The following is a 24394-nucleotide window of genomic DNA, read 5'->3' on the forward strand; positions in this document are numbered from 1 at the left end:
TAAACCTTTACTGGGATTTAGGTCATTGTACCCTAATCAATGTCCAGTTTATCAAGTTGGACGTGCAGGTTCAGAGTTCCAGAAGAAGTTTATATGAGACAAATGCAATCTGTGGACATCCTTTCCATTCCATTATCTTGTTCTAAAACACAAGTTGTAACACCTGAATATCTCCCATGATTTTATTAAAATATATTCTTTCAACAAAATATGGAAACAGTGTTTTCATTCTTGACAATGCTCACATGTTTAACACTGATATATGATGACACATAATGTGAACACTGGCTTGTTCATGGTGTCCTAGAACCACTGGGACATACACACCATACCAACATGCATGATACCATATGCCATCTTCAGTCACCGCTCAAAACACTATCGGTTCTGGCTCTGTTAGAAAAGTAACTTTGCCAAGACAATATCCAATTTTCAGTTAATTGGCAAAACAAACTGTATATGTACATTTTGATACTAATGGTAAAAGTCTTACACTTAAGACAAGACCTTATTTTGTGAACAACCCCTGTTAATGTGCTTCCCAAGCAGGGATTTCAGAATCTGATAGACATTCAGTAGTAGGAAGAACAGGAAAAAATGAATTTCTTACGGACAACAATCCACATTTTTCAACAATTTCAATTACAAGAAGATGACAAAACTTCCGGACACTGGAAGTCCAAAGAGGAAATGCCAGCATAAATGAGGACAAGTATGTCCTGTACTCCAATGGCTTCGCTCCTGTTCTTCCTTTCTGATCTACCGACCTGAACATAATGAACAAATATCTGCTGATTGGATAAAAAGCCAGGTTTAATGGAGTTATGTCCTTCTGTATAAGACATGTTCCAAAAGTTATATCAAACGCTCATACATTCGGGATGCGAGATGTTTTTACTACCTGCAACATTGTGTATCTTGTTAGGTGTGTCCTTTAGCAACAAAGGAGCATATTTACATGTACAAATAAAAAAAAAACAAGACAAGACACACACTTGCTAGACATATCACAAGAAAACATACAATGATATATATCATGCTTCATATAATGTCAGCAACCATGGAAAAACGTATCAGTTGTGACCTGACAACCTTAGTCCCCAAATGCCCTGTTGCACCATCACCAGTAAAACAAGCATGTCATGTCTCTCCTGCACGTCACCGTCAGTATTCACTATATGCACATCCCCTCCCCGACCACTAGGTGGGGTTGTAGTGTGGACTCAGTGGTCTTTACCAACATTCTCAATAAACACAAAGTTGTTCTGCAGAATACAGATGCATGGGACAATGTCATAACAACGGTGATGCACTACAAGAGAAGGACAATAATTAGATCATTTACAGTAATTTGTCTTTTTTGGTAACTTTGAAACTGTGGTTTCAGCTGGAAGAATGAGAGTATGGTTTTACGTCATTTTCAGCTATATTCCAGCAACATCACAGCGTGGGACACCAGATACAGACTTCACACATTGTACCCATGTGGGAAATTAAACTAGGCCTTTGGTGTGATGTGCAAACGCTTTAACCAGTAGGCTACCCCACTGCCCCTCAGCTAAAATAATGTAAGACTGATACATGGAGAGTCTGATGAGTGACTTCTGTTTAGATCCAGTCTTATTTTGTTGCATTCAATGAAATGATACCTTTCACAATATCCCTATTGTCTGGTGAAATGGACAAATCTTGAAATCTGCCTTAAGTACTGGTCCAAATGAATGAGCTAATGATAATAAAACTGGTCCATTTAATTACAAAAAATATCCAACAAGGGCTTGACATCAACAACCCTTACAGGATCAACACAACCCACTGACATGGGAAGAAAAGGGAATGCCAATCATAGGGCAGTAAGTGAGCCCAGTGTTAAAACAACTGCAAACCACCTGAGTACCGCTGTACAAAGAAATCTTAACCGAAGGAGATTGCAACCACCATACCTTAACATATATTATGACTGGCGTATCGCTAAGGTTGCTATGTTTAAAGGCACTCTGCTCTATCTCAGACAGTCATGACTCTAAAATTCCCAGTGGAACGGGACTCAAGCCCTGTTCTGCTTGATGTTAGCATAAGATATTGGCAGGTCAATGTTAAAGTATAGGAGTTACAAATGCAGTGTTTATGGTGAGAACACCTGTGTTACCCCAGACCGTTAAAAAGGAGTACCACTTGTACACTTCTACCCGTGGTACAAAAAGACATACCACTGACAACCATTCCTGCCCCAAAGTGAGACTGAGTAAAGATTCCACACATTCATGCACACAATATCACAGGGAAACTTGGTCCAGATTGAGACAAATTATGATTATTTTAAGTCAAACCATCTTTCCCACAATATTAATGGAAAAACTACCAAAAGATTGTGAACCTTGAACCCGTCACTCACAGGTGCTGCGCCTCCCGACATCGCCTTCGACTCACAGCTCATCTCTGTTGCCACAAAAAAGAAACAAAGTTAGTGCAACACAACACACACCTGGCAAAACAAATCAGGAAATTTATTTTGAGATTTCAAATACCCAAAAATTACCGCTGAAGATGTAGGCCATAGGATGTAGGATATCAAAATGAATCTTTGTAAGGATTCAGATATCTCATCTGCAGCCATAATTGCATTTGACAGGACAGTTAGTCATTTGAAAGTCACTCAGTTATTACTGAAACAAACCCATTAAGTTTACCAAATAAGATTGCCATTGCTTGTGGCAACATCGTAAACTTATCAATTTGACGTAAGTAGCAATCTGATGAAAAAACATTTTAACCTTTCCTGGCTTGACTAATTAACAATGACAATTATACTTTTTTTCTCGTTACTGAGATTCATCGATTATTCATTATATACTTTTTTAATAAATAAGAAAAGAGCATACAGTGCAATGAACATGGACAAAGTTAAACATTAAATGCAAGCAGGAAAAGATGATATTTTACCAACAGATATCTGTAAGATATGAATACAGATCAAATTTGAATTACGTTAAGGGAATGAGAAAACTGAATTCATTCACGAATCACTTGCAAGTCAAAACAGCAGCTTTGGGATTTGAATCGAAAATAAGCTTTCTGATTATCATATGGATTGACAGTTGATGAAAATCCTCCATATCAACACCGCCTGAAAGAAAGAAAACTGTGCTTTTTATAACATTCAGCATGCCTTGGCTCAAAGTGAAATGCTAGGTACAGCTCCACTTTTATTTACATCCACTGAGTTTGGTTGCCAGTTTTGCCAATATATACAAATTCCTCAACAAGTCATGCTCTTATACAGACCAGTAGTAATGTGCACCTGCCTCACAAACATGCATGAAATGTTGCGAAGAATTGTTTGAACCCCATGTTCATACATAATTTAGCTTTAAGTACAACATTAATCAGCTGAATTTTAAAAATTTTTCACAATATTATTTAACTTGTCCTCTGACCAAGACTAACATCTACACTCCAAATAAAGGTACACAAATTTACAACATTTGTTGTGCTTTAAAGCTATTATACTTTGAGTTTTTACAAAAGCAAAATGTAAAATATAAATTGAAATGAGAATAATAATAAATGTAGACATGTCCAGTCATTCGAAATATGAGGCGGATACTGTTCCCAATTTATTCGCTTAGGTTTGGGACATGGACAATGACTTTGTGAATGTGATGACTCGCATCAGTCTCAAAGCATGTTCTCGTAGTGGGATTTGTAGGTAGGGACTAACTGGCTGTTGATGTTGGACAGTAAAACAGATCAGAGACTGACATCACACACAAGTATGACAACACAACACGGACATATGCTGGGATCTGCTGGTTCATGCTGCCAACATAAACAACACCAAGACTAAGACAATATGTAAACATACATTCTCTGTAGACTTGAGTTTCTTTCTTTATCAAGGGTGGATTTCAGCCATGATGTGTCTGATTATAAAGCTTTCACACTCGGTTTAGCAAGTTTCATGCAGCATGGATCAGGGCCACCAAAATGAGCTTCACACATCAATGTTTATGTACCTGGGGAGTCAAACCCAGATCTTTGGTGTGACTGGTGAACATTTTAACCACTAGGCTACCCAAACACCTAATATTCAGACCACTGTGTTTTGAAACGATTTTACAAATGAAACTACAGATGAATCTGTTGGTAACCATGGAAGCAGTTTCAGTATTAGAAATGAGGACAGGACAGGTGCTTATATATTTTGCAAAATGACCATGTCAGCACTAAATGATAGATGGGAAGGTGCGTGTTAGGATGAAAACTTAAGAGCAGAAATGAAGTGCCTGTCAGAAATGTTCATATGGGCCAACAAACCCGCCCACCACACCCTACCCCCCAAAAAAGAATGAGAAACCACAAACAAACTTCACGTCAGGGTCCGTACACCAAATTTATAAACATGACATAAAAACGTGAATTCCTGTCACTCTATCAGGCTATGAACAATATGACTAGCTCTAGTTTAGTTGGAAACTGGAAGAAATTAAATCATGAAAATTAAGAATTATAATACCTTACTGTAATCAATATATTTCTGTAAAATACCATAACCATGTAATATGTTATATTATTTGAAGGCTCAAGCAATACCAATCCCAAGGTGTTCCAAATATTACGAAACTGTCACAACACCAAAGGGAGACAATCAGTCAGGGTTTCATTACCACAACAAAAATGATGGACCAACAAAAAGGACTTCTACATGCACTGACCAAAAACCAAACCTACCTTGCTTCACTGGATTAGCACATAAGGATCTTTGATAAAACCAACATCTCAATCTGTCCAAGATGAACTATGTCATGTATGGACACACATACAACATGTGAAACGTGCCTGTAGCAAATTGTCCACGACATGCACCAGTTTATCATCAATGACAATGGAGGCAGACGACAATTTCTCCCATGAAATATTGCAGGTTATGAACCAGGACAGGTAGTAAAAATTTTCAAAGTACTCTGTACTTGTTCTAAAGCTACAATACACAATTTTTCCACATAACCACCGTTTGGTTTTTGCCCTCACCAACCTCACTGCAAATATCCAGTCTCATGAATGCATTGTCCAAAAGAACAGACTAAGTAGAATCCTCATGTGTCTTTAATCCCACCATGATTTGAAAGAAACATCTTATATGTTGTTCCCCCAAACAGATATGGTTCATGTGAATCACAAGTTAAGGTATACAGACATTTAGAACAGTTTATATTTTAACAAATAAATGTTGATAATTGAATACCTTGTCTAACATTTTCAAAAAATTAAATGAAAACATAATCAATATATTGTGGCCTGTCATGTTTATTATACAAGCCCAGGTAAGTAGATCAACAAGTACCACAAACTCTGTGTTCAATTTCAAAACAATTTACAAATTCAGTTTATCCAAACATCATCTTGATTACTGTACATCAACGATACTGACAAAAGCTACAAGTCGCTCCAGTAGAAATTTTTCTTCTTCATAAGCAACAAATATACAGGGACAAATGTACTGATAAACAATATGCCAGAATGTAGACACACAGTTATGTTGTCGTCAATAATAGCACCTAATACAAAATACTGAACCAAAGATTTGATTCTCTCTGTAAGTCTGGTCAGTAACAATCAACAGCCTGCAGCCTGGTTGCCAACACCAAATGACCGCTGTAAAGCATGATCGCCATCATAAATAGCCCACCCTAGTGCAAATGGGTAGGCATCACCGGTAACCTACCCTAGTTCGAGTTGCCACCATCAGCCTACCACAGTGCACACTGGACACTATCAACAACAGCCTCCTACAAAGCAAGCAAGTCACTATCGCAAATAACCTACCACTGTGCAACCTCACAATCAACAACGGTTTATCATTGTGCAACGTCACTATCACCAACAGCCTTCCACAACCTGGTCACTATCACAGGAACCTTATTAAAGTGTAATCACACTAATCCTAACATGATGCACCATCATCAAGAGTCCACTGCAACCAGTTTGCCATCACCTACAATCCCAAAGCATACAGCTAAGCTCAACCCCCTTTTGACAACAGTACAACTTGGTCATCTTAGAGTCATGTGAACCTTCACTGTTGTTTAAACACCACGGCAACTAGTGAACAACCAGAGTGAGGTTCTAACCTCAATACACCATTAGGTGATATAGGAGGAGTCCACAATAGACATCAGGGTGAACACAATGCAAGTGAACTCTCCCAGTCTGGATATTCCAGCAGTCCCTGTATCATCATGCATTAGAACAGTATGGAGTGTGTTAGTTGGGAAGTGGTGTTAGTTCAGTCATAGATGTCATCAAGATAGTCGACAACTTGCTGCCACCAACCGCCATCTGTCTGGAAATCAACATCATCTTCTGACGATGCACTGTCTGTGGCACTGAAATAAACATGGCTGTTATATGAGAGACATGGCATACAGAGAGACACAACAGACACCTTACAATGGAGGACATGGATGTTGAACACTAAAGGATGACGAACAAGTGAAGGAGTGAGTGAGTGACTCTTTGACACCACTTTCTGCAATATTCCAGCAATATCTCGGCAGGGAACACCCAAAATGGGCTTCATACATGTTGTACTTATGTGAGGAATTAAACCCCGGCCTTCGGTGTGATGAGCCAATGCTTTAACCACTAGGCTACTCATACACCCATTTTGTGAAAGGGGGGATATATGCTAATATACACTGATGTATAAGAGAGTAACATTGCAAAGGTAGGGGTTTAATGTTCATATACAATGATGGACATGAGAGATATTTTGCACTGATAGAAAAGATTACACACAGGGCATGAGTGAGTGAATGTGGTTTTAAGCCTCTTTTTGTAATATTGCAGCAATATCATAGGTGGGGAACACCAGAAATAGTCTTCACACATACCCATACATGATAAACATATTTTTGTAAGAGAGAACGCATCTAAAGACAAACAAAAAGGTAAGTTTTCTGATAGAGCACAAAATATAACTAGATACATTGGTTAATATGGAAGGCACTTTTCAACAGACCCAAGTGATGCTAAATGAAGAGGGAAGCTTTTCTGAGAAGTATCTGTGAGAAAAAGATTCTGTTGAGAAGTTGGTTAGACAAAACATTCAGAACATTCTTTTTCTGGTTTTACCTCAGCAAACATGACGACCAGTGTATGTCTGCAAGTGCATGCATTTGTCTTATAATCATACTGGATCTATACTCAGGCTATCAAGACCAATACATTATATAGATTATCAAAAGAACCTGACAAGTACCGAGGAAGGTTTGGTTGTCTTCAAAAGACCTAAAATGTGTGATTTATGATGTGGATAATCTAAGACAAATGGTATTTTGTACACTAACCTAAACAGTTCACCTTACAAGTAAAGCCTGACTTAACAAAGAAACACATACACTGTCTGACAACAGGACTCCATGGCGGAATTCATGCATGCTCACATTCATTCAGGTTTTGTCCATGATATGCATGAACTGGGCAAACAGGCCCTGACCATGTACTTTGTATATTTTCCAAGTTTTGTTTCAAAGACTGATATGGCAAAACAATATCAGAAGAAGTGGTAGTACCTATAAACAATGTACCTCTAATTTGTGTGTTAGTGCTATAATTATTTATTATTGTATCAAATATATCACATTGAAAAAGAATATGATCAGTTTCTATATTGGTACAAAAATAATTATTCTGCTAAAATATACAGGAAGGACTAACGGATGTTGAACAGACAGACAGGCAAGGAATATACCTTCAGTTCTGCTGTTAAGATGTGTCCATTTACACCACAGTCAATGTCTTTTCTAAGGCTGGGACGGGTACCCTGAATACCCCAGACGGGTGAGTAATGAGGTGGACCCGGGTACCCATCTCAATACCCTAACCTGTTATGATCATGTGATTAATAGATAAGAATGTACTATGTTATCCATTGATGTTTTAAAGGTTGTACTGTCTTTGAAGATTTAATTAGTCACCTCTTTGAATATAATACATAGTTAACATAATAAAACAGGCATCTGGGTAGGGTTGGTAATAAGGGGTGGGGTACTCTGATAGATAATTTGGACCTGTCCCAGACCTAGTATCTACCTTGCCAAACATGTATACACGTGTAGGATATATAGTTCTCTACAGTTCATCTGCTGTACAATATCACATAATAACACTGCTTTTGAAATATGCTGATATGTGTCCTCATTGTATTCAGATATCACAAGGTAAAGCTTTTCTATACAGAGCATGCCTTGATACATCTTTATCACAGATACAACATGTAAGGCAATGACTGATGTCATGTGCACATACTGTTAAAATCAAATGGTCAAGTCATACTGCATGCCTACAACACCCAGAAAGCTTGAGATATTCTACATGTTGATTTATGGATCTGGCCACTGGCAAAAGTCACCAATTTCTCAAAAAAAAAAGAAAAAAAAAAAAAAAAAAAAAAAGAAAAATGTTAATATCCCATATATGTGGAACTAAATATAAAATTTGACAACAGTCATTTTTGTGGAGTAAGCTTAAAACAAATTCCAGTCATCAAAATACTTCCACAAGTTGTTATTGGAAGGGAAGTAACCCTTGCCACAACCTGTGCAGTTTCAAACAATGCTATTCAATGCTGATTTCACTGAAAGGCCCCAAAGTCCAAGAGATTATTTATGATGCATATTTTCCATAACCACCAAGATAATAGTACTGAACAAAATATCCATAAATCAATAAAAAAATAAAACACATTAATTCCTGAAATTAGCAACAATGTCATTACAGGGTACACTAAGTTTTTAGATGCAACTTCTAATATCTCAGTGATGCAGCAAAAACCAGATTAAGCCAGACCAATTTTATTCCTTGTTTGATGGATCTGCCAGTCAAACTTTTTCAAGAATATGATAAAAAAAGCAAACATTTATTTTCACTGCTTAAAATATAAAATCCTAATGTTTTCTCATTTGCAAAACATGTGAACTTGGAATTTTTAAAAAAATTTAAATTGGTTATTGCCTCATATGCACATTACAAATTACCAAAAGTCAACTACTTTTAGTAATTCAAAGGAACATTACTTAAGGATTGTTGATTTTATCTTTTTTCCTACTACCTTTAGGTTTTCTGAGGACAACAATCTGTAAAAGAAATAAAATTAGTCTGGCTTCAAGCTGAAATGTTGTGCCAGTGAACTGGGTTGTTTGTATTTATAATACATTTGTGAGTGGAATGATAAGACTGTTGACATTAGGCTACTGGCTCATAGTTCAACTGTCATGTCTCTGTTCACCTAGCACTGAATGGGTACCAGGTAGGGTGAAATGCGAATGTTACTCTTCTAGTACACCACTGGTAGCTTGGGTTGTGTACTCCCTAGGGAGTTGAGATTATAGAGCTGGTCACAACATGAAAGCTGTGTACATTAATCAGAGATTCAAGAAGGAGATGAACACCAATGGGGTAACATAGAAGGCACTGAATTAGTGCAGACCTGTGTACCATATATCATTCTCATTGCTCAATAATTAGTAATAAACAACTGATTGGCCATCTAAAACCACCCAATCCACAGTTGTTACCACAAATACAGTCCAGGATCTGCTTCACAAAGGGATCACAGTGGGTGGTATGATCACTGTGAGAATCTGACTCTGGTCTCAAGCACTATCTGCTCGGGGAGATAAACTTAGAAGTTGCATCTGTGTACTCTGTCATCAGTTATCATTTTGTCACTTGAAAGCTTGTAGACCTAATTGCTGTAAATGAACTCCAAAATCCAAAAACACCCTCACACAATTGAAAACATATTTTCAAAGTAAAATATAATGAATAACACTCTTCTGCATTCAAAAGTCATTTGATTGGTTGTTGTGTTCAACATTATGAGAGATAGAGTTTGGGAACTAGAAAGATGGGCTGGGGAAGCGATGTTCGCTATGAAGCCTGCATATCATATTCAACTCCAGATAAAGTACAAGTACTTTTGGCTAAAATTTCAATACCAAAATATAATGTTTTTGTAATAATTGTGCAACAAAGAAACGAAACATCTTGATCAGCACTACGAGGTAAACGAGGGACTACAACACTGCTTGAAGTGGATCACAGTTTCCATCATGCAAACTGGCACAAAAGAACAAAATGTTTGACTGTGACAACACATTAGCAGCTTGTTCCTCACTTTTTACATCCTGTGGCCTGAAGTCCATTGTACTGCAGATAGCTGGCCACGAAATTACGGAATATGCGACTGAAGTCGTCAATTAACGTGAAGTCCAATGCTGCAAGGTTGTCTCTCTTCGTGTGCCAGACTTGTGGGAAGGGGTATGAGATAAGATGGAGAATGGAAACACCTGCAATAGAGAGTATCATTACTTGTTAAAACATATACCTACTGGTTAGTCTCAGTTATGCAGAAGCTGATAACACTTAAATGGCAAGACAGTATGTGTATCCTCTTACCTAAATGTCTAAAGCAATGCCACTACTTGTCAAGTCTTAACTGTTCCTATTTGGCCTTTTTACAAGTCTTTCTATGGCCACAAGATAAACCCATTCTTGGCATACAGATGCAAAATCATGAGTTATTTCATGTGTTGCTGGTGGTACACATGGGCAACATGTGTCAAGGTACACACGGAAGGTCAGCTTGTAAAACATCATCACACTAAGGGAGACAACCCTGCTGATCCGATGTGGATCTTGACTCTACACTGAACAGTGTCTCCATTTCCATGATATAGCAAGGATATAGTGGTGAGGATTCCAGACTAAGTTCCCTGTTTCCGCACAAGGATATACTGAGGATTCCAAATTTTGTTCCCTTGGCAATCAAAGCAGGAAACAATCATAAAAATTGGGCATTTTTCAAAGTACTCATTTGTTTAGATGCAGGGGTCTTTTAACATTGTACATATAATATACTAACACACTAAAGTATACATGAAACTGATCTCTGAAAGTCTTCACTTGTGATTTTTTTCCATATATTTACATCAGTAGATAAAATATTAAACTCCGCTTGTACAGTCTTCAGACATAATGAACTATTAACTTCTGAAATAAATCAAGAAAACAAAATTATGAGAAAGGGCAACTGTTTGATGATCTCTGACATTCTTCAGTTCTGCTGCACCAAATGTCAACCTATGCCTTTATTAGGGATCTCGTATGATATCATTTGATTTGTTTTTTATAGGATTAACCACAACTGACCTTTTGCTTGGAAAGGCACATGATCGTCTTGCACTCCAGCTGTCCTGGCCGCCATCGAAGGGAAGAGCTGGTGACGGTAACCATTTGAGTTCAGCTGCTGTCGCCGAAGCAACTTCTTTTTCTCCAGACTTTTCTCTAAAAGAATGACACAATCATCAGACAATTTTAAAATACAAATCTATATTAACTAGGTTGTGTTGTGATTGAATAGCATCTTCATCATCCTATTGGTTAGGAAACAAGAAGACAAAGTCATCAACATCCCCCACAACGGCAAAATACGATTGTCTACTAATCATGATGCAAGGACAGTATTGTAACGATTTTCAGTTCTGCTCCAGAAAAGAACACTACAACCAAATTCAGTTGAAGTCAAACTTGTTGCCATGGAAATGCAAAAAATGTTTTATTCAGATATCCAAACCTATCAAAAGCAACCACTACACCACCTCACTTATCTGTGTGCCAAGACTGGTGTAGAACTAGTGAACGGTTTTAAAGTTCTGCTCTAGAAAAGAGCATAACCACTTTCAGTCACTCTTGTCATGGAAATCACAAAAAGTAAAATTGGCACATCTCGGGATCATGGTGAACATGGCGAACATGTGTACCAAGTTTGATAAAGCTAAAGTTTGGGTGATTTGCTCTGGACAAGATTTCCATGGAAACTTATATAAAATTCATACCTGATCTAATCCCCAAAAGGCACATTTATGGATCATGCTTGACGTATGTACTAAGCTTGATGAAGCTAGCATGTATAGTTTGGAAGATCTGCTCCAGACAAGATGACATCTTCATCAGTCATATTGACAACCTAAGCCATGCAAACCACAAATAAATGGCACATCTAGGTATGATGCTTGCCATGGGTACCAAGTTTGGTTACGTTATCACAAATAGTTTAAGAGATATGCTTTGGACAAAGTATTGCGGAAGTGCCATACGGACAGATGGAACTCGTTCCTATACTTCTATGTTGCGGGGGTGAAAAATAGGCCTGATGTGGTATTCAAGTTTTTTAACTCACATGGTGACATGTGTGCCATAGTGAGTATGGCTTATTGTATTGCACCAGACTTTATGTAAGTTAACGATGCCAACACACTGAAACATCAGATCCAGATACACTGACTCTTTTGCCCAGTCCTTGTTGTATACCCTTAGCGAGCGAGAGACGCTGTTTTTAGCAACATTCCAGCAATATGATGGATGGGGTGACCACAATTTGGCTCCACACACTGCACCCATGACGAGTGAATTCTTTAACCACTAAGCTACCCCACTGACCCCAGCAGCTGAACTCCGTGAGAGAGAGAGAGAGAGAGAAAGAGAGAGAGAGAGAACAAAAAAGAGAAACCTAAAAGCAGCAAAGACACAGACAACCCACCTATATTTAGATGAACGCCTGTCAGTTGCCAATGATATGAACTTTCTCTAGTGTGTCTTGTCAAGTTACTCATACTCATTCCATTACAAAATACAGATAAAGATTGCCTTGCATTATAGACAGTATACAAAGACCGGGCTTCACTTACCTATCTTATTTAGCTGAGTATACAGATCTGAAGTTTCCAAAACAATATTGGCGAACTTGGTATCTGAGGCTCCAATTAGGTCCAACAGAACAAAGTCAGTCTGAAAATGTCAGCCCAATAAAACCAGGTTGTATTCCACAAATCTTTCACAATGACAGAATATATTTGTGCATATGGTTGCAAACAAATTTCAACCTATGCACACAAAAGATTTATTGGCTCATCATTTTTCAGATATCACCCTTCTTAAACAATTCAGTTCACATATTTAGGACTCAAAACAGAGACTTTGAAAAAATCCCACAGATAACAGAAACATTGTGTAAATTTGCACAATTATTCATTTGCGTACCATTAACACAATAATAAGTTTTTGGTGTATCGTTTTGTAATAGTATTGGCACTGTTTTGCAAATGGCATGTTTAGGAAAGTTCCCATGGTTCAGTGCACTGTTACCATTTGCATCCCTGACCAACTCACAGTTCAAACTTCTAAAGCAACAGCTAAGACAGAAAATTTACTTCACAGTTTACATTCTTTAAACATATCGACAATTTCTTACCATAAGATGTACAGAAGAAGGGGTACTGTAATCAAATACACTGTGAAGCTTTGTCTTTTCACTGGCTTTACAACTAAGTAAGTGAGTGAGTTGGCTTCTTGCTGCTTTTACCAACATTCAAGCAACATCACTGGGTCACCATACATGGGCTTCACACATTGTAACCATGTGGGGATCAAAACTGGGTCTTCAATGTGACTCCACAAACACTAAATTTTTGACCCCACAGCCCTAAGGACAACTGCTGGATCTCTGTCTACTGTATTTTACTGATAAGTATTCCCCTTCATTCAATTACTATACACCAGGAATGCTCACTACTGGAAATATCGAAGTAAGACTTACAACGGTGCAGAGATATATGTATACACACTGCTACTTACAATGGTGAGGAGATATGTGTATACACACTATCTGCTACTTACCATGGTGCTGAGATATATGTATACACACTATCTGCTACTTACAACGGTGCTGAGATATATGTATACACACTATCTGCTACATACAATGGTGCTGAGATATATGTATACACTCTGCTACTTACAATGGTGAGGAGATATATGTATACATACGATCTGCTCCTTACGGTAGTGCTGAGATATATGTATACACACTATCTGCTACTTACAACGGTGCTGAGATATATGTATACACACTATCTGCTACTTACAACGGTGCTGAGATATATGTATACACACTATCTGCTACTTACAACGGTGCTGAGATATATGTATACACTCTGCTACTTACAATGGTGAGGAGATATATGTATACATACGATCTGCTCCTTACAGTAGTGCTGAGATATATGTATACACACTATCTGCTACTTACAATGGTGCTGAGATATATGTATACACACTATCTGCTACTTACAACGGTGCTGAGATATATGTATACACACTATCTGCTACTTACAATGGTGCAGAGATATATGTATACACACTATCTGCTACTTACCATGGTGCTGAGATATATGTATACACACTATCTGCTACTTACAATGGTGCTGAGATATATGTATACACACTATCTGCTACTTACCATGGTGCTGAGATATATGTATACACACTATCTGCTACTTACAATGGTGCTGAGATATATGTATACACACTATCTGCTATTTACAATGGTGCTGAGATATATGTATACACACTATCTGCTACTTACCATGGTGCTGAGATATATGTATACACACTATCTGCTACTTACAATGGTGCAGAGATATATGTATACACACTATCTGCTACTTACCATGGTGCTGAGATATATGTATGCACTCTGCTACTTACAATGGTGAGGAGATATATGTATACATACGATCTGCTCCTTACAGTAGTGCTGAGATATATGTACACACACTATCTGCTACTTACAATGGTGCAGAGATATATGTATACACACTATCTGCTACTTACCATGGTGCTGAGATATATGTATACACACTATCTGCTACTTACAATGGCGCAGAGATGTATGTATACACACTATCTGCTACTTACCATGGTGCTGAGATATATGTATACACACTATCTGCTACTTACAATGGTGCTGAGATATATGTATACACACTATCTGCTACTTACAATGGTGCTGAGATATATGTATACACACTATCTGCTACTTACCATGGTGCTGAGATATATGTATACACACTATCTGCTACTTACAATGGTGCAGAGATATATGTATACACACTATCTGCTCCTTATGGTAGTGCTGAGATATATGTATACACACTATCTGCTCCTTACAGTAGTGCTGAGATATATGTATGCACACTATCTGCTACTTACAACGGTGCTGAGATATATGTATACACACTATCTGCTCCTTACGGTAGTGCTGAGATATATGTATACACACTATCTGCTACTTACAATGGTGCAGAGATATATGTATACACACTATCTGCTACTTACAATGGTGCTGAGATATATGTATACACACTATCTGCTACTTACAATGGTGCTGAGATATATGTATACACACTATCTGCTACTTACCATGGTGCTGAGATATATATATACACACTATCTGCTACTTACAACGGTGCAGAGATATATGTATACACACTATCTCCACCTTACGGTAGTGCTGAGATATATGTATACACACTATCTGCTCCTTACGGTAGTGCTGAGATATATGTATACACACTATCTGCTACTTACAACGGTGCTGAGATATATGTATACACACTATCTGCTCCTTACGGTAGTGCTGAGATATATGTATACACACTATCTGCTACTTACCATGGTGCAGAGATATATGTATACACACTATCTGCTACTTACAATGGTGCAGAGATATATGTATACACACTATCTGCTCCTTACGGTAGTGCTGAGATATATGTATACACACTATCTGCTACTTACCATGGTGCTGAGATATATGTATACACACTATCTGCTACTTACCATGGTGCTGAGATATATGTATACACACTATCTGCTACTTACAACGGTGCAGAGATATATGTATACACACTATCTGCTCCTTACGGTAGTGCTGAGATATATGTATACACACTATCTGCTCCTTACAGTAGTGCTGAGATATATGTATACACACTATCTGCTACTTACAACGGTGCTGAGATATATGTATACACACTATCTGCTCCTTACAATGGTGCTGAGATATATGTATACACACTATCTGCTACTTACCATGGTGCTGAGATATATGTATACACACTATCTGCTACTTACCATGGTGCTGAGATATATGTATACACACTATCTGCTACTTACAACGGTGCAGAGATATATGTATACACACTATCTGCTCCTTACGGTAGTGCTGAGATATATGTATACACACTATCTGCTCCTTACAGTAGTGCTGAGATATATGTATACACACTATCTGCTACTTACAACGGTGCTGAGATATATGTATACACACTATCTGCTACTTACAACAGTGCTGAGATATATGTATACACACTATCTGCTACTTACAATGGTGCAGAGATATATGTATACACACTATCTGCTACTTACAATGGTGCAGATATATATGTATACACACTATCTGCTCCTTACGGTAGTGCTGAGATATATGTATACACACTATCTGCTACTTACCATGGTGCTGAGATATATGTATACACACTATCTGCTACTTACCATGGTGCTGAGATATATGTATACACACTATCTGCTACTTACAACGGTGCTGAGATATATGTATACACACTATCTGCTACTTACAATGGTGCTGAGATATATGTATACACACTATCTGCTACTTACCATGGTGCTGAGATATATGTATACACACTATCTGCTACTTACCATGGTGCTGAGATATATGTATACACACTATCTGCTACTTACAACGGTGCAGAGATATATGTATACACACTATCTGCTCCTTACGGTAGTGCTGAGATATATGTATACACGCTCTCTGCTACTTACAATGGTGCTGAGATATGTGCGTGAGGGAGTTACAGGGTCTGGTTTGTCTGCCCACATCCGAGCAAGATGGCGGGCTCCGTAGATTGAATCTGTCGCTGTCCATTCCTTGAAAGCTTCTTCCCCATCAAAAAATACCAACTGGACGGTTAAATTTTTTGCCTGTAAGGAGTTACAAGAAACACAGAAATTGAGACAATGAAAAATGTAATGTGTACATATTTCAGACGCTGTTGGGTATGGAGGTTTCAGGACCATGTGTGTTGTTTATGTTTTGTGAACTTAACCCTATTTCAACATATTTAATCATTCATCATTCTCATTTAAACTCAAACGGACAACGCAGTATTCTGTTATTTGAAGGTACCTCTGTAGGATCATTCTGAAAATAGAGTACTATCGTCTTAGTACTACAATAGCGTAATCTTCAGTACCCTTTTATCTACCATGGGTAACTGTCTACCATCTATCCACCTGCATGGGCTAGCAGTATCATGTTTTTATGATAATTATACGTCCATAGTCATAATAGTTAGATATAGTGAAGTATACCTGAGCTAATAACCACATACCTATGGTAGCCGACCCTTATCATGTAACTCTGTTCAGCCTTGTGGGATACTGTCAGAAAAGACAACCACACTGATTGTCTGCCATCAACTCATGTCAGCCCCATTTAAAATACAATGCATCCACTTAACACAAAAAACATAGCACAATAATCACCTTAATATTACTGTAATTTCACTGAGCATAGCACATGTTGTATGTACAGATACTTGAATGAGGTGTTTCAAGACACGTCAGAGATTTGCCTGCAGTGATCCCAGACTTTGCTGAACAATGGATCTACTCATCGTGTTCATGGTGTAGAAAGAGAGAGTCTGTCAACTCACTGAAGGCTGACATGATCGACATGGTCAACTGATGAAGGGTCATGTTTGTTTCCAGCCGATTACAGGTCGTTCAATATACAAGAGGTTCATACATCCCACTCAACACAAGAGTTCATGACAGACAGGCAGCAAAGGTATTGGTTTTAGATAACTAGGTAAACATGTCGATTAGCGTATCTGGTAATAGGGTGCTACCTGTAATGATTATGAAATTTATGCAGGTGAAATGGGGGTCTCTACATACGTTAATATCTATCAAGAAGGAGCCAATATTACAAATAAATTGATTGTATTTTCAACAGAAGTGTTCTTCATTCATTGTCAACTGTTTTCAAAGTTGTACATCTGTTCTATATCAACTGTGTTTTACCTGTCAGTATTTCATGTCAATGTCACAAAAACCTCAGACTTTAGTTGTCAACATGTCAATTGTCATCATGCTAATTTAAAAACAAGCAATCGCTCACCTAACGTCCATCACACTTCAGACAACTGGTAAAGTATGGACATTTTCCGGTGCTTTCAGTTTCAATGTGTCCACAACTCAAATCAGTGTCACCAGCATTTAGAGGAGTTTTCTTTTTTGTGTTTATCCTATTCCATAATTATGTTAATAATCAAATATGACGGAGGCCACATATCATTATAGCTGATGTGGATGAGGATTGTGGAACTAGCACCAGTGTACAGTTGTACAATTTCACTGACATGTCAGAAGTAATGATGTCTGTCTAATAATGTGATCAACAAGATAATGGTAATATAACCATCATCACTTAGGCTCCTTCTTTCAAAAGGAAGAAATTTCTTCATTGAGAGACACTTAAGAAGTTGGGAAATAAAATGTAGACAATTTTTATGTATAATAACTTCTTTTATTTTGTTAGTACAATGCTTTGGCACAGATTCTTGTTTGATGATTTAACAAAAAACTGTACCAAAACACTGAACTCACAAAATATAAGAAGCTGTTATAGATAAAGGTTGTCAATATTGAATAGAATTCAACTGCAAATTTACACATGTGACATGTTTATCGAACACTATCATCCTGATTACAAGCCCTATAAAACACAATATTCAAATATAATTTTCTGTCTAAAACCTATCATGTTGATGTAACTGACAATCACTCCCATCTCAATGATAGCACACCCACACTCACAAACAAACATCCATTCTTTAATAATACAACTGGCAATCACTCCCAGAAATTTTAAACATGATAGAAGTATTTATAGAAACCTGGTGCTTTTCCTAAAAACATCCATCATCAACATTTAGAGAAGTATTTTTCAAAACATTCCTTCGACATTTTTAATGACCAATCACCAAATAGAGAGCAGGCCCTACAAACATCAACCGACTGTGTTTGTCCCTACCGCCTTGACATTTATTGTTAGAGGGTAACTTCAATATGCTGGTTCCGACTTATATGACTCTACACCTCTAGCATCAGCTGATACAAAGTAAGCAAACATCACACTACAGCAACCAACAGTCAAACGGTCTTTGTCTTACAGAGGATTAGCATTAACTCAACGCCGAAGCAGGTGAAGAATCCTTCCTCTTCCTTCTTGTAAACATGGAAGCTCGGGCTTTTTTTCGCAATCTTTTTTATGAGGCAAATGGTGAAGGACTTTAAAAGTTAGTGATAATGAATATTTGGAGAAATTTTGTTTGTAGTGAAGACTGGGCACACAATTTCAATGACAAATATTTTCAGGATCCTGATAATTTTTGTTTAATAGATAAACAAGAGTCATCAGAAGATGACATATCTCCGCAGTCCCCACATATTTGAAAGGACAAATCATCTGACAGGTACTTAATGTCTTTTCAGAAACGAAGCCCATCCGACCATTTTGAGGCTTAGTCTGAATTGTTTTCATGGAAACCAGGAAAACTAAATACGCCAAAAGTTTATAAATAGCAAAAGGCATGACTTTGTAGTCTGCCTCAAATATCTGCCAACTTTTGCAGAAATATATTGAACAGTTTTTGAGTTCTGCCCCTTAAACAAAGACCATCCGAAACGTTTCCATGGAATCCAAGAAAATAATAAATCATAAAAACCTGTAAATAGCAAAAGGGACCACATTAGGTTCTGACTCATAATGTACAAAGTTTTGCAGAAATATATTGAACAGTTTTTGAGTTCTACTCTGGAAATGAAGCCCATCCCTTTATATTGTGACTAAGTCCAAAATGTTTCCAAGGAAACCGAGAAAATAATAAATCACAAAAACCTTTAAATACCAAAAGGGTCCACTTTGGGGTCTGCCACACAATTCTAACAAGTTTTACTCACAGATATTGAGAAGTTTTTGAGTTCTGATCCGGAAATGAAACACACCTCTCACTTTTGAGACTAAGTCCAAAACGTTTCCATGGAAACCAGGAAAATAAGAAATTCCCAAAACCTGTACATAGCAAAAGGCACCACTTTAGGTTCCGACTGATATATCTACCAACTACTGCAGAAAAATATTGAATGGTTTTTCAGTTCTGTTCCAGAAACGAAGCCCATCCGTCCATTTTGAGAATCGTCAGAATCGTTTCCATGGAAACTCAGAAAATTATAAATTGCAAAAATCTGTAAATAGCAAAAGGCACCACACTGGGGTCTGAAACATATATCTACCAAGTTTCGCAGAAAAATATTGAACGGTTTTTGAGTTCTGCTTCGGAAACAATGCTCATCCCTCCATTTTGAGTCCGAAACATTTCCATGAAAACAGAGAAATGACACATCAGAAAAACCTGCAAAGAGCAAAAGGCACCACTTTGGGATCTGCCACACATATCTAACAAGTTTTGTTGACACATATTACAAAGTTTTTGAGATGTGCTCCGGAAATGAAACATACCTCTCACTCTTGAGACTATGTCCGAAACGTTTCCATAGAAAACGAGAAAATAATGAATCACAATACCCTGTATACAGTAAAAGGCACCACTTCAGGTTCTGATTGATATATCTGCCAGGTTTGAAGAAAAATATCGAACGGTTTTTGAGTACTGCTCCAGAAACAAACACCACCCAACCATTAGACTAACACCAAAATGTTCCATGGAAAAAGTAAAAAAATAAAAATGCCAAAACTCTGTAAATAGCAAAAGGCTTGTTCAAGAACCATGAGATTATTATATCTATCAAGTTTGGTGTAAAAATATTGAACGATTTCTAAGTTATGCCCCAGAAACAAAATGATTACGGACGGACGGATGGACGGATGGACGGACGAGGCATTGACTATATCCCCCTTCATTACATGCCGGGGGCATAAAAATATGACATGTTATTAATGCTAAAATCCTAAAAGCCTTCAAGTCAGTGTGTGAACACTCATGAAAGCAAAAGACCTTCATAATATACCTTTCGTAGCAAAACCATATTTTGTTTGATACTTCAGCTTTCCATGTTGCGCAGATCTGACCAGCATAACACCAAAAACCCCGACCTGTTCCAAAAACCCTGAGAATTTCAGGTAGGATTAACTTTAATTAACATGTTATCGAGTGTAAAGGAAGTTCTTGTATACTTACAGACTCCTTGGCAGGTTCTTTTTCAAATAAACAGGAAAGCTGTTTTGCCAAGTCCAATAATATAGCACACGGAACAGCAGAATCTGTAGCACCAATAAATTCTATTTCCTCATAATACTTGGAGTCAAAATGACAGGCAAGGACAAGTCTCTCTGCAGCACGGGGATTATATGTAGCAATAATATTGTTAAACTCTTTCATCCCCAGTGGTGTAGAGTCTGTAAATGGGTCCTCGTCTATTGTCCATCCTAATGGCCTTAGGCGTTTCTTTATGTGCTGAAAGGTAACACAAAATGTATTTAACTGAAGAAAACTAGAGTCATCAGAAGGTGACATATCCCCCTGGCCCCAACATATTTGAAAAGACAAATCATCTGGCAGTTACTTATTGTGTTTTTAGACCAAGTCTGAATTGTTTCCATGGAATTCAGGAAAAATGAATTGCTTGATCAATACAATTAACTTTGACATTTGACCGTCTCAACTGATTTGTAAAATTAGTTATTCAGTGGACAGTATGTTAGGAAGTACCAACCTCTTGCACGTCCTTGTTGGCCTTTGTCCCTGAAACTCGCACTTTCATGAATGGCATCAGCTCCTGCTCCTTAAAACTCTTCATGTCTGAAAACAACTCCGACAAGACATGTAGTGCTGAGTCCGTCTGCCATTTTAGTGACCGCCTCTTCCTCTGAAAAGACAAGAGCCACCGATAAACAACATCATATCACATAATCCCAATCAATTTGTTGTGTATTGCCCAATTCAACAATCTCTGTTTGTGAATAATCATATCTGGAAAATTGATCTAAACAGTTGGAATAGCATGGCATGCAACAACTATGCCCTCAGGTCTAACCCCCTTTTCTGGTAGCTTATATTATGATGGGTTGCTGAAAATCGATAATAACCTGTTAAGCTGTTAATATCATACCCCTTGAAAACAGTTTTTAGTGTTACAAAGTGAGTGAGTGAGTGAGTGAGTGAGTGAGTTAGTTTAGTCTTTAGTCTTATTATATCTATCAAGTTTGGTGTAAAAAGACAAGACCATCCAGTGATTGACAGCATGAGCATAAATCTACACAACTGGGAACCAATGACATGTGGTCAACCAAGTCAGCGAGCCTAACCATCCGATTCCATTAGTCACTTCTTGCGACAAGCATAGTCGTCTTTTAGCAATATTCCAGCAATATCACGGCTGGGGACACCAGAAAATGGGCATCATACATTGTACCCATGTGGGGAATCAAACCCGGGTCTTTGGCGTGACGAGCGAATGCTTTAACCACTAGGTTACCCCACCACCCCTGTTACACGGCCCTGTGATAGATTATACATAGTTATTTGCAGTATACATGTGTTTGACAGAAGATGTCATGTTCATATTTGGAGATAGCATTATCATGATTATACATCAACCATTAGGTCATTACTCTAATACATGTTATAACCAATATCAACCCTAAAGCTGGCTAAGACTATTCATAATCAGAAATATCACTGATGGGAAAAATTGTTAACAGTGATCAATACCAAAAATAAGTCACTGGTAATATCGAACATTAATTAATGTGGTGAGATACAGAATCAATTGACTCACAAAGCACAAAGCCATGTCTTTATTCATGAGCAGTATCGAAATGATGCTCAGGACACTGTATTGTCAGTAATCTCATAAACATCCTACCACTCACCAAGGAATATGAATATTTCTTCCAGACATTTTTTTCTATTTTAGCTCAAAAATAATTCTCCAATATTTACTGATAATATATCAATATTCAGGAAATAATCAGTTTCTATTATCTATAGTAATGGCCAGATCTTTTAAGCTCTAGTATGCTCATTGATACCAGCAAACTGTTCACGTTCAGAAAAGGTGTCTTCTAGCAACGATAAAATTTAGACACTTGAAATAATGTCTCTCTATTCAGCATCTTCAACACTAAGTCTGGGTGAATTGACGCAGGCTTCTTTATGCAAGTCTGCAATATTCTAGGTACATTATGGCAGCCAGTAAACAATTGAATAACAGTCTGGAACAGACAAAAAGGTGGTCTGTTGGTCTGAATGTTCAGTCCATTCTGTGTCTGGGGATGGATGGGTCAGGACAAATACCATTTACCACGGTATCCTTGTATACCTACAGCCTAATGGAACACTTCACTAGGTGTCCATCCAGTGATAAGGGAACTTTAATGCTGGAATTTTCTGCTACAGCAACATCAAATACTGCAGTTTGTTTTAGAGCAATATAAACCATTAAACATGACCAATAACATTACCACAGAAATATAGGTGAAACAAAGGTTCATGTATCTATTCTGATGGAGTGACATAAACAGTGAGTAAACATGTTTAAATGTATAATTCCATCACTTGAATTTCAACCATGACTACCAGAAGTCTTCTAAAAAACTGATAACATCTAAAGAAAATGGACAGCACTATTGATTATATCATCACAGACTTGTGTTAAACTAGTATTAAAGCATCAAAAAGTACTAAGCATAATTCATACTTTGGCTTGGGCTAAATGTCATGCTAAACATCACCAGCAACCACAGATCTATTTCAATATATTTTAACAAAGTGGCAAAATAATTTGTGTTACTTTAGAATATCAGTTAAACATTCTGGTGTAAGTCCCTTATGAAGAGGCATTGTTTGACATCATGCCTTCCTACAAAACTAGATTACTACTTACTACTAATGTCGGTGTTCAAACACAGCATATACCTCATGTATACTGAATATGTTCAACAGCCATGATGTCAGATGTACTGGCATAGTTGTTTTGCAATTGATCTGCATGTCATGTCTAGAGTCAGCAGTTTATTGCGACTATATTGACACATGTACCTTGCTTTCAAATGTCTGAACAAGCTGAACAGGTGCCCTTCTTGATGTACATTAACATAAATCACATGTATTACCTGATGAGTGAGTGAGTGAGTGAGTGAGTGAGTGTTTAGACCACTTTTAGCAATGTTCCAGAAATATCACTGCAGGGGACATCAGAAATGGACTTCACAAATTGTATCCATGTGGGGAGTCCAACACTGGCATTTGGAATGACAAGCGAACACATTAACAACTTGTCTTCCCCACTGCCCCTATCTGTGGGAGTGCTCAAGTTTAACAAATGTTCAAGACCTAAATGATTCCTAGAGACATATATAATGCATTGTCAGTTCTAC

General features: G+C 37.6%; 1 protein-coding gene across 2 annotated transcripts in view; it reads right to left on the minus strand.

Annotated features, from left to right (window-relative positions):
- Nucleotides 1–168: 168 nt before the first annotated feature.
- Nucleotides 169–24394, minus strand: part of LOC137293672 (glutaminyl-peptide cyclotransferase-like) — a 34229-nt gene continuing 10003 nt past the window's right edge. The window contains exons 2-9 of one of the 2 annotated variants that reach the window (XM_067824362.1): nucleotides 21730–21882; nucleotides 21195–21470; nucleotides 16753–16911; nucleotides 12753–12852; nucleotides 11215–11349; nucleotides 10181–10352; nucleotides 6334–6386; nucleotides 169–2439 (exon numbers count right to left, since the gene is read on the minus strand). In XM_067824362.1, the coding sequence (XP_067680463.1) occupies nucleotides 2315–2439; nucleotides 6334–6386; nucleotides 10181–10352; nucleotides 11215–11349; nucleotides 12753–12852; nucleotides 16753–16911; nucleotides 21195–21470; nucleotides 21730–21882 (1173 nt within the window). In that variant the 3' untranslated portion in view covers nucleotides 169–2314. The remainder of the gene's footprint in view (nucleotides 2440–6333; nucleotides 6387–10180; nucleotides 10353–11214; nucleotides 11350–12752; nucleotides 12853–16752; nucleotides 16912–21194; nucleotides 21471–21729; nucleotides 21883–24394) is intronic. The other variant, XM_067824363.1, reaches the window with a different exon arrangement.

This window comes from Haliotis asinina, chromosome 8 (genome assembly GCF_037392515.1).
Source record: "Haliotis asinina isolate JCU_RB_2024 chromosome 8, JCU_Hal_asi_v2, whole genome shotgun sequence".
NCBI lineage: Eukaryota > Metazoa > Mollusca > Gastropoda > Lepetellida > Haliotidae > Haliotis > Haliotis asinina.